Source organism: Morone saxatilis, unplaced genomic scaffold (assembly GCF_004916995.1).
Source record: "Morone saxatilis isolate NCDOM2014 unplaced genomic scaffold, NCSU_SB_2.0 Contig4, whole genome shotgun sequence".
NCBI lineage: Eukaryota > Metazoa > Chordata > Actinopteri > Moronidae > Morone > Morone saxatilis.
Genome location: NW_023339984.1, coordinates 1,660,059 through 1,672,782, shown reverse-complemented (window position 1 = coordinate 1,672,782; position 12,724 = coordinate 1,660,059). Strand labels below are relative to the sequence as shown.

Genomic DNA, 12,724 nt, shown 5'->3' with positions numbered 1-12,724 from the left:
AGGGGACATTCTATAAAACCATCTGTAAAACTTAAACTAAAATAACCTAAGGGCGCCTTCAATTGCTCCCCTTCTTTTGCAATCATAGCCTGCTCTCATTCTATGTTGTGTTTTGCTGTTGGCTCCTCATACTTATAGTTTTTTCCTTTCTCCACAGGGATCAATAAACTTTCATCTTACCTCACCCGAGACCCCACTGAGGATGTGTGTTTTGTATTTGAAAACAGGCTTCAGATGTCATCCTGCCACATTCCTTCAGCACTTGTCTAGGACACCTACCTGAGACCTCACACAGAAAGCACCGTGGACAGAAAAGCACCTTATAATCAGCCTCCACATTGGGGAACATGTCATAGCTTGTCCCCGTGAACAATGCCTGTGTTTAGGAAGCTGGAAAGATCATGTTCAAGGAACTGAGTGCAAAAACAGGATTCCAAACGGTCACAAGCCCCATTCACGTCCACTTCAGACCCAGATCAGGGGAGCTGGCGATGCACTGTTTTTGTGAAGACTTATAACTTCAGCTGTAGGATGACATATTTAATTGAAAAGCTATAATATCTGTGCTGGTCCAGCTGAAAACAAGTCTGTTCATTTTCATAGTTCTCGAAAAGCTGACATTTTAGGTTATGTGGTTTCACCTCACAGCAATAACCTGAACTCTGAAATGACCTCTTGTGACCTTTGGTGTGTAAAACATCAACCAAAGAATAATTTGTCCTGTACAGTAAGGATACAGCAAGAATGATTGCAAACACCTCGTTGCAACTTTTTTAAAGCTGCACAAGCTTTTTTAGCTTCTAAATGCTTCACTATGTTCACCATCTAGCCTCTAACTGTGTCTGCTGTTTGGTGCTGGATAGGTCGTATGCAGTGACTTTATCGATGCTTGAGCAAGGAAATTGCTCCTCGGGGGATTATTCTTAGTGGGTTTGTCACTGTAAGTGACCTCTTTCACATTACACATTTGATCCATTGTTAAAGGTGTGTAACATTTAGGAGGATCTATTGGCAGAAATGAAATATAATATTCATAGTTCTGTTCTTATTAGTGTATAATCACCAGAGTATAGAAATCGCTGTGTTTTCATTATATTAAAATGAGCCGTTTCTATCTATGGCGTCTTTCTCCAACCCATTGGAACAGGAGGGTAAGGCAAAGGGTTGTTTGCAACTACACCACTAGATGTCATTGTTCAAACATCAATGTTATTATTATTATTACTATTATTATTACTACAGATACTATTATTACTATAATCACTGCTCTTTGTCTCTCTCTCTGTCTCTCCTCTCTCGTCTGCTTTTCAACCTAACACCAACTGGTCGAGGCCAGATGACAACCCTACCTATGAAGCCGAGGGGTCTTTGCTCCTATGGTTTGCTGCTCCTTAAAGTATGCTTTTCCGTTGCCCCCGATCGCCAAAGTGCTTGCTCATGGTGGCTACTGTTGGTCCTCCTGTAAATGTTATAAGGAGTTCGGTCTAGACCTGCTCTCATGGAAAAGTGTCCTGAGATAACTTCTTTTATAAATTGGCGCTAATAAAGAATAAAGACCAAACAAGAACACTGAGTTTGATTCCTGTGCGAAACCAATAGTGATTGTTTTAATTTTACATAGCTCCATAAAGAAATGCTTTTTCCCAGTTTGGTGAGGAAGAACTTGACCAGCCTGCACAGCCCTGACCTCAACCGCATCCAACACCTTTGGGATGAACTCCAACTGTGAGCCAGACCTTAGCACCCAACATCAGTGCTGGACCTCAATCTATCAAAAATGGCTCTATTGTTCAGGTGTCCACACAGTTTTGGCCATATAGTGTGTTAAATGTCACAGTTAAATATTTTAAAGACGACCAGTGTCATCAAGGGGCATACATGCTACATACCATGCAGCTTTGTGAGCAATGAGACAAAGTCCAGCTGCATGCCAGAGCTGAGAGTAGATCACATTCTAGCAGATAACACCCTGTCCAGCACTGTGTCACACTAAATGACAGCCTGTCACTGATATTTACTCAGGGTAATGGCACAAAGGCCTCAGTAATCTGTCGTGGCCCACTGACTGATGTGAGTCCCAGTGGGGAGGCTGCAGTTGGGAGGTGGGAGTGCTGGGAAAGGTCCTAATGTTAAGCTGCCTGGAGCACTCTGAGGGTCCTGTCCCTGTTTGTAGCTGATCCTTTTCCTGTTTTGGCAGAGCTTCATGTTACAGTTGCTATACAATATAATGTCAACACGATGGATCCAGGGAAGCCGTCCCATTTCCTGTCACGTCGTGTTCTGTGGATTTAGATCCTGAAGCAAAGACCACCAACCTTACCTTGGATTAAGTTCACATATCAGGAGTGAACTGTTTTCTCTGATGTGTCATTCAGGAGGAGGCTCAGCATCTGCTGAGTGTCAGAGGCAGCGGGTCTAATGACAGACTACATTTACATTCCTGTAAGCATATGGTAGTGCAACATGCTCGCCCTAATCCAAACCTAAACAAAACATAATCATTGCATGGTATGGTACCACTCTCCCCAGCTGACTCACATCCCCTTAAAGGGGCACCACAGATTTTACACATGACATTTTATGAGGAGACCTGCTCATACAGTAAAAGAGTATGGATCCTTCCAAGATCTGGTCACACCAGCATTTACATTTTAGAGCCAAATGACTTAATGTCGGTGGTACTGCTGTGGTCATTGGACTGGAAGTAAATCCATGTGAATCTTTAGTGTCAAGTTCAACATGCAAATTTGCACTGCTGACTAAAAACTGGGGACAGAGAACCCATTAACTGCTTTCCTATCTCAGTGAGCTTAGAACCAGTGAGTGCAATTCCTTAGACACAACACTGGGGGACGCAGTGTCATGCTAAAAACAAAAATCAATAAATCAACATCATCTACACCCCTTCCTCCCACTGTACAAAAATGAAGCCAGAATATCTCGGATACGACCAATGCCATCTTCCACATTCAGAGCCAGAGTCTGTGCAGTAGTGATCGTCTGTTAACTAGCTAGTGTTAGAGGCTTGTTAGCAGTTAGCACATTAAGCAGCACTGTGTTACAAGAGTGAAAAATTTATCATATAGGGATCATATAGGTGTCAACCAGGGAGTCTGAGACATCCCACATGCTAATGAACTTCTCTGAACCACTTTCTTTTGCAGCCACTGTTCCCAAAACTGTTATTGTCACAAAATTTGCTAACCTTAGCTAACATTAGCCAATAAGAGCTACTGGTTATACCAGACCACGTAAGTGACCTCTAAATATATCAGAGCAAAGGTTACGGTTTGTAAGAGACTAAATGTGCATTTCTTTTTCAAAATGTACATACCGATAGTCTTGCTTTAAAGGTCCAGTGTGTAACATTTAGGTGGAACTATTGGCAGAAATGAAATATAATATTCATAATTATATATATATATATAATATGATAATATGTTTGGATTAGTGTATAATCACCTGAATATAGGAAGCATTGTGTTTTTGTTAGCTTAGACTCAGCCATTTTAATCTACAGAGGGAGCAGGTCCTCTTCTACAGAGTCTGCCATGTTGTTTCTAAAGTTGCCCAGAAGGGACAAACCAAACACTGGTTCTTGAGGGCTTTGGGTATTTTTTGTGCATTTCTCCACCCCACACAAGGCGAGCAGTATTCAGTTGGTTGCAATCTGCAACTTCACCGCTAAATGCGGCACTAAATCCTACTTACTGGTCCTTTAATGATGTCATCAGGGTTATCTTTAAAGCTGCAGAGTTTTAATTAGAAGTCTGCAAAATCAACTGCTGGGTGTGTGACGTTTAACCAGGCAGAGATCATTTAACAAAAAAAAATTATATTACGTTGCATTCTGGGAAATGTAGGACTAAAGGCCTCTGCTGCTTAGATTTGACCATTCTTTTTAAGTCTATCTTTTGTGCATCCCCCAACTTTATGGAGGTGTAATATTAACTCATTTGCTTTTTATGAATTGAAACAGTTTTAGGGGAAGATCACCAGCCATCAGATATGTCCAGTATATGATAAAAAAACAAATATTGGAGGATTTTTCCACCAAACACCTTCAAACTGAAAACATACTTCATATAATCATTGTGAATTATAAATATTTTATCTGAGGTTTTTTCTACTCATACATAGCAGCTGGGAAAAACAGAACATGTGCTGTCATTTCTGTCTGTTTAGCCTACCTCCCCCGTGGAAAGATAACATAGCACAAGCTTAAAATAATAATCAGAGGTCATAAAGGTCAAATAGCATCTCATAATTCCACCCTCACAATAAGTAACCCTTCCATAACCCAGCAGCACTTCATCCTGCCTTTCCCGAACCACAGACTACAGCGATGAACACAAAACACACAGCTGTGAGGGAATGTGATCTGTCATGTAACAAGTGGCTTCTCTCCACAGCTGGGAATGCCTGTTACATCCATTCACAGTGGCGGCTTCTTCTTCTAATCTCAATAATGACAGGGTCCTTAGCAGCCAGCAATTTTCAAAAAGAGACCATTAGGAAAGAGGAAGGTATTTTGCTGAAAACACCAGTGGATAACGTTTGGCTGCCGTCCAGCGTGCATAGTCCAGAATGTGCAACAGAAAGCCTCAAAAAGCTCCCAAATACTCCCTAACTGCTGGACACAAGAGCTGAGTGTGTGATAAATGGGTGAAAGTGCAGTTTTGTCCACCGGTGCATGTTACACACTGTAGAACGAAGCATGTATGTGCAGTTTGAAAATTATTTTCCCTTCAAACACACCATCACTGATGGAAACCAGAATTCATTAAATGTGCATAATTAAACACCATGTACTGACAATATGATTTGACACATTTAGACTACATGAGTTTATTGAGGCATCTGTTTCTGGTAAATGATGAATTTTGAGACATAAGAGGCATTATTATCCCAAAAGTGAAGTTTGTTGAGAAAGAGGGTAGAGAAAAGGATGATGAAGAAATGCAGTGCAAATCAATTAAATCAAAAGAAAAACTACCAAAGAAAAGAGGGAAAAGAAAAGAAAGACAAATGTCTTGTCATGTCCCCGAACAAGAAAGGTCCCCAGCGGAGATCTCCACGTACATTCAGACATGTCCTTACCTGATCTGCTAACATCTGGCGCTTCTTCTTCCACCCATACCTGTCTGCTCTCCTCTGCTTTCAACAGCAACTACCTCACCAACAGAATCCTTGCTCACTCTTCAGGGACAAACTCCGCCCACACCAGAGTGAGGTGAGTGGAGAGGGAGAAGGAGGGAGGGACAGAGGCTGAGGACAGGAAGCAGCGACTGAGGAGGAAGGCCTCCCTCCTCTTGTTGCTGCACTGGGATCAGCAATCGGAACGGAAAAACAAAGACAAACACCGGGCTCTGAGATCAAAGACTGGTCCAAAGTGCCTGGTGGTGTGAGAAACAGCTCTGTCATTATAGAAGAGAGAGATAAAAGGCTGAACAGTGCACTAATGTAAGGAGGACATCAGAAGAGAGAAAATGGATGGAAAATGGCACATACACGACCTATCTTCAAATTCTACAAGAAAGTGTAATATTCTATTATATTTCCATTACTAACATCATACTTTTTATTTCATAATTTTTTATCATCTTTGTTCTTAACAAACAACAAATAAAGGCCCCAAACCTGCTCATTTCTTAACCATTTGCATGTATTTGCAGGCAACTTTGACCTTTGAATTTTGCACCAAACGGAATACACTTTTGAAAATAGAATTGTGTTTTTATTTTAATTGTACATGAAGGGGTAGAAAAAATGTACTAGAAAACTAGAGAACTAGAAAACACATACATTTTACATATCGTGGACCAGGTGAAAGGGGTCAGAGATCTGGAGATGGAGCCCAAGCCGGCAGTTTGAGACCCCTGTGTAAACGCACAAAGCAGGGGTGCAAAACTGGAAGAAGACATCAAAATCTCCATCTTTTAGAAACAATGTAGTTACTCGTTTTCAGGGCGGTAGAGCTGGTGACCCATATACGGAGTTGCTGCAGTGGCCTGGGTTTGAATCCGACCTGTGGCCNNNNGTCATCCCCTCTCTCTCTCTACCCCCCTGTCCTGTCGATCTTCAGCTGTCACTATCAAATAAAGGCATGAAAAGGCCAAAAAAAAAACTTTTCTGAAACAATTATTATTTACCTATTAAAGAATGTAGTCAGTAACCTAATCTGAGTATCACAATATTAAAGTTACTTGAATACTTTCTCTTACTTTAGGATTACCTCAACACCAAATATGCAAATAAAGAGAAAAAAAGAATCAAAATAAGATAACATGGTAAACTGGAAAAAAAACTGCATACAATATTTTTTGCATCACAAATCACTGTAATGGATTACCTTTTTTGTATCCTGACTTTTATGTCCTGGAACTGCTGCACTCATTAATATTTTTATATTCTAATGGATAAAATTATTATATGGAAAAGTTGTGTTGCTCGTCGTGATACATCTACTGAGAGTTATCATTGTAGTTCCCCAAAGTCCTATGGACTGTTTAGCTTCTTTCAGCTCGCTGTTTTGGTTTTATGTTCTGGCAAGCAGCCATTTTCAGTGACAAAACTGTGATAAACTCACTGTACACTGCATGCTAAGTAGTTAACCGCAGGAGTTGTCAGTTGTTCTCAGCAGTTGGTAGAGACCAAACAAGAGCGAACAGTGCTGGATATGTGAATAAGCAACACATTTGCTATAGAAATCCTTAGTGTAACTGAAACCTCCAGGATCTGTTCCAGAAGTAAGAAAACCTCATTCAAAATCCCACTGACCTTTGTATCAATGCTAACAACATCCAGTCTAAAGATGGCTTTTAACAAACACCATTTCTATGAGGTGCTGTGGCTGGCTCAAACATGGCTGTAACAACAGTAGCACAGAGAGGACTGAGCTGTAGAAGCCAGAAAGTTTAAAGCTGCAGTAGGTAACTTTTATTGGAAAAGCTTTTTGTAATATTAGCTGAAACTTTCATTATATCCTGACAGTAATACGTCCCCAGGTCATTAAATGCCAATGCTTTGAGTTGCTGGTTTGAAGATAGTTGATTATTATTATGAATATTTGACCATCTGAGAATGAGACTTAACAATCAACTATCTTTCTCAACTCTCATTGGTTGTTCTCGTACAGGCCTGGTGGATTTTTGCGAGTGCAATTAGGATCATTAGGAGGAGTCTGAAGAAACCTGATTTTTTTCACAGATTATCTGTCTCGTGTTCTACTGTCAGGATATAGTTAATGTTTCAGAGAATATGACAAGTTATTTTTATAAAAATTACCTTCTGCATCATACCACATGACTTTAGAAGTCAAAGACAAAAGCACCTGTGCTGACATGCTTGTAGTTTTTTTAATGGGAGCTGTAGTTGTTTCTGTGCTCACAAAGTAAACATTGTCTAAAATAACAACAGTTTCAGTGTCTTATGGCAGCTGCTATAGAGGATGCCACTTAGTGTATGGACAGAAACACCACTCATTATTGCTATAGAAATTCATTGAGTTACAGAAGTTAGTGGAACAAAAGACGTGACATGATGATTTTGGCACTCAGTAACAACCATATGTAATTTTATGTCAGTGTCATTGTGCTGCTCCCAAAAAACGTATAAAAACTTTACACACTTTCCAATACAGGAACTTGGTTCCGTTTGACCTCTTTTGCCATATATGGTAAATGGACTTAATAAAAGTAATAAAAAATATATATTTTTCAATTATTGTGGCAACATGGTGGTGATAAGAGAATATCTTCCATTTTTAAATAATGATTTTCCAGTGCAGAATCATTATGGGTTGATGTGAACATGTTCATACATGGATACGTGTGTGTGTGCACGTGTATGTAGGAGAGTATATATATTTGTATATATGTATGTCTGTATATCTATATAGGTAGACTTTATGTTATGCTCCTATGTTAATTGTTACTTATTTTCCTTTCTTTTTTATGAGGTATGTGCTAGTTGACACACACGTATCATTTTTGTTTACCTGTGTTTTATTACCTTTTTATGTTTAAAAGTAAAAATAAATGTAATAAAAGTAAAACAATATATTTTTTTCAGCCCCAACAAGTTTCACTGATAAGGTAGGGCAGCCAGCAGGCAGCCTGAGAGGCAAAGCCCGGGGAACAAACCAGTTTCTACATCACTAGCAGGTGCTCATTAAGTTAATTGCTGTGTATTAACATTTTTAGCAGCTCCTCTCTTCTATTATCTGTGATATAGGGGCCGGACACTCAGAGGACAATGTTTAGAGAAGTTTTAGTGCATGAAATATTACATTTAGTTTAGTTAACTGGGTAAATAAATGATAAAAGTGAGGGGGACATGCTTGGCTCTGGTGCTCAGTGGAAATTACACCCTTGTTGCAGCCTATGGACAAAAACAATATTTAAAACAAGAGTAAAGGCCTGCAGCTGTGCTAGTGCTTACTCATTACAGACAGTATTAAAAAGGGATGATTTAGCTGCTCTTGAGGCTTAGGAGTATGCTTAGTGTGTATGAAGTGCTAACTAACTCTTTCAGTAATGTTACTGGTGGTTAACATCAGAAGCCAACTTCAGAAAGTTTGTTTTATTTTCATTGTTCTTTCTTTTTAATGCAGAGTTTGGACTTCAGTATCAGTCCAAGTTTACTCCAATCATCCATCACTGCCTCCTTCATTAAACAAGCAAATTCATTATAATTTGGCAAACTCATATTAAAATACGAAACACCATTGCATGAAAGATAAAAGCACAGTTATAAGAACCTTGTTAAAGCAAAGAGAGAGAAAATGTGACTAAATTCTTCCCAATATCACTTTAACACTGACAGACTTGAGACTGTAGTTTTGCAGGGAGCCAGTAGGGGTCAGTATTAGCCTGAGAAAACAATATGTCCACTATATATTCAGTTTGCGATATTCAGTCTATTATCTACTGTAGGTTGAAATGATTTGTCCAAGGTGTTTTATTATGTAGTGCCAACCTGTTTTCTGGAGATCACACTATAGATTTAAACAAGTGCTCATTTAAACAAGTCACCCAGAAGTCAGCTGCAGTCTGCAATGAAAGTTTCATCAAAACCCCATCATACCAGATGTTGTTCTTTAAATGCCAGAACACATATCCCTCCAAGTGTAGTGGATGTGGAGATATTTAATAAGTGGAATTAACAGGCTTAGCAGTAGCGTGGCTTGATTTGTGCGGCAGTTTTTCTGTCAGCTTGATGTGAGCCATGTTCAGATTTTTGCTGAAGAAAAGACTTGAGTTGCATTTTGGCTTCAAACACAAAATGTACTGTATGCAAGGCAGTGTATGTATGCAGTATTGCAATGTATACTCTGCAGGGTACAATGGAGTATGGACCACTCAGAGGAAAAAAAGAGATTTTGAGAGTAAAGCCAAATATTTGACAAATGAAGTTGTAATTTCGAGAATACAGTCAGTATACACTAAAAATCAATGGGTCAACATTGACTCAGTATAGCATTAGTTGTATGCACACAGGGTCCATTTTGATCCAGTGATTTTTGGTCAAATAGATGACAACTTTTTTTGCTCTTAAAATTAACCGTCTATCTTTTTCTCATATTGTCATGCTGTTCTTTAAATATGACTACTTTGTCCACATTTACAACTTTATCTTGTAAAATTTTAATTTTATCCTCAAATATTATGACTTATTCTCAAAATGTTACACATTTTCTTTTGTCGAATTACAACTTTATCTCAAAATATCAAGACATTTCAAAGTACTACCACTTTTTTATTCTTTATCTCTGTTTTTTTCCTTTAAGGGCTCTAATACTCCACCTCCTTAAATCCCAGTGGAGTCTTTCCAGTCAGTGCATCAGCCCAGTGGTTGCTTGTACTGAGGCTCATTACAGTCCATGCTAGAGTGTTTGTCAAAAGGAAGTAACATTCCTCAGCTTCAGAATGGGCCTGCTTCACTAAGTTCTGACAGCCCCTGTGGTTCCTGCATACCTATTAGTGCACAGACTGTACTATGTGACCATACACTATAGCTGCCAGGTGGACCTTTCAGCAGCACATTGACAGAAAAACAAGTGCAGATAAGATCATATCAGACTGCTTGAAGACAATAAATATAATTAATACAGAATGGTCCGAAGATTGTGTTTGGGATTTTTTGACGTAACGCTGGTCTTCCTCCTGCTGTGCTCTGTCACAGGCTTGCTGCTGATGGACCAGCGCAGAGATGCAGAGGATGACCGGGGGCTCAACAAAGCCATTTTGGAAATGCTACATATCAATAAAGTGTCTGCGAGCCATCAGGCTAAGCCCCATCCCTACATGAGGAGGATCTATCAGCGTCTGGACTCACTGGAGGCTCAAGACTTGGGTAGTTCAGATGGAACGCTGGTGCAGAGTTATCGGAGCATCGCTGGTAAGGATTAGAAAATGAATTACCATCTTGTTTAAAAGGAGTAATCCTGTTCATTTTGTTACTGGCTTTCAATGACTGCAAACCAAAGGGATAAAAGAACAACTGTTAGCCCTGGCAGTGTTCCAGTGATGACGTCCTTGTGTTGGCCAATCTGGAAGTTTTCCATCAGCAAAACACCTGCTGTCCCATCACTGCTTGAGTTTTGGCCAGAGGTGCAACATGCTTAAAGCAAATTTTATACTAGGTTATATACCAGTGTAATGGGAGCTACTTTGAAAGCAAATATTTGCAGAACACCAGTGAACACCAAAATTTGTAGTTCACAGGTCATACATAAACCAAGAAAATAAAATACCCCACTATTCATTCTACTATTCTGCAAGCAGACCTACATTAACCCAGAACAGACAAAGTAAACACTGGATTTAGATAGGGCCAATTACCACATTCTCATTAATGCTTGGAGGAGGAGGGTGAAGCGAGGGAGTGCAATAGTATAAAATGGAGAGAAATTAAGTTTCAAATCTTAATTTGGAAAATTTGTGGATGGCTATTTTACTTTTGTCATTTTTTCCAGTCTGAAGATATTGCATAAATACAACGTACACCCTAAAACCAGAACTAGTTTGTATATTCATTTAAAGTTAAATTCACTGCCACTAGATGTTGCACTAGAGCACTGGAACCTAAATAAATTAGCACTATGGCCCACCAGACTCGATTGAAAAAAACTGTAATTTTACCTTGCAGATACTAAAACACACTTCAAACTGGACAGAAAGTCACCATAGTTGTCTTTGTTAGCCTTTCCAACAATCACCAACTCTTGTTTGGTTGAAATAAACCCTAAATTAATTAATTAAATTAATATTAATTAACAGAGTTAGATGTGAAAAAATTCGCAAACAGGGTGCAGTGTAATGTTAGTTAATCCTCAGGGACAAATGCACACGTCAAAGTATGTCCTTTCTTTAAAAGATCTTTTTGTTTAACCAGAAACAGCAGATATATTGATCTCATTCGCCACCAGATTCCATTGACAAAAACAGTCATTTTACCCTACAGATCATCGTAACATTGTAACTTCCTTCAAAGTGGACAGAAACAGGATAAAACTCACCAAAACCATTGTTGTTAGTCTTCACTGTTCCAAGAATCACCAGACGTAGAAGAGAAAAACAGCAGTTTTAGTTTCTCTCCTCAAGGCCACGTTTCCCATGGAGGGACTCACATGCACTCTGGAAACATTCCCTAATCATCCATCACAGTGAGCACCTAGTCTGCATTCATTTTTGTCATCAATCAATAAGCACCTAAACTGCCTTTTCTTCATATTAAAGAAAAAACAGAAAGTGATGGATTACAGAGTTTAAAGTGTCTGCTAAATCTCATACCAAACTGAAGTGAATGAAAACTAATAGATGTCTGGAATGGTAAAATACATTCAAATCAAATACTTTATTAAATGTATGAAAATGATTCTTTGGATTCAGGTCCACACCACGCTCCTCCAGGATGGATCTGGTTCAACGTCAGCAGCCTGAGCCCCTCCATGCTGGGGGCAGAGCTGGTTCTGTTCAGGAAAACCCTCCACCCCCGTCCCCTCAGTGTGACTGTCACCCTGCACAGCGTCACAGCCTCACAGGGGGGTCTGGAGGAAAGTCCCGCCCTCGAGGAGAGACTGCTGACCCTGGACCAGCGAACCTCATCTGGATATGATGTGTTTGACGTGTCAGCTGTTCTGGCTGTGAAGCCTCTGGAGGTGGTGGGCTTTCAGCTGCGTTATACAGACGAGAGTGGGAGTCTGGTCCTTCATGAAGCCCTGACGCAGAGTCTTTACTGCCTGAACAGAGGCTCTCTAAGTGAACCCTTACTTGTGCTTTACCAAGCCCACCCCCTCCACATCTGACTCTGCCACTGGGACCATTATAACTGTTCAAATGTGTTTTATTAAAACTAATCAATTCTGTGTTAATCCAAATCTGATATGGCGGTTATCATGCAGAATGCCTCAGCTCAAAATTGGCCAAGCGATGAGGAATGCGAGGTTGAAGTGTAACTTTGAGACAGACAAAACTTTAACCAAATTACACAATTAAATCCACAGAAATAATCTTCTTGACTTTTTTTTCTTTTTAAAGCCTGTATGTATGTTTACATTAGGGCTCTAGGAACTTGAAATAGGCATTTGTCATTACTGTGCAGCCTGAGAATATGAGTATTTCCTTTAACATTTTCAAGTATAAGGATCACAAAATCTTTCTCATTATTTTGAGATGTTATTTCATTATTTAGAGAAAGTTTCTCATTATACTGACTTACA

At 39.5% G+C, this 12,724-nt stretch overlaps 1 protein-coding gene across 1 annotated transcript; it reads left to right on the top strand.

The window, feature by feature from the left end:
• Positions 1-10,115: 10,115 nt before the first annotated feature.
• Positions 10,116-12,310, top strand: LOC118338403. Its single transcript, XM_035675712.1, has 2 exons — positions 10,116-10,401; positions 11,895-12,310. Exons 1-2 carry the CDS (start codon positions 10,116-10,118, stop codon positions 12,308-12,310), a joined length of 702 nt encoding a protein of 233 aa, XP_035531605.1.
• Positions 12,311-12,724: the final 414 nt, after the last annotated feature.

Excerpts from the sequence above, each read along its gene's own strand:
- LOC118338403 (XM_035675712.1), top strand. The coding sequence starts at position 10,116 with ATGGTCCGAAGATTGTGTTTGGGATTTTTTGACGTAACGCTGGTCTTC. Across the intron at positions 10,402-11,894 it reads GAGTTATCGGAGCATCGCTG|GTCCACACCACGCTCCTCCA; the intron begins GTAAGGATTAGA and ends CTTTGGATTCAG.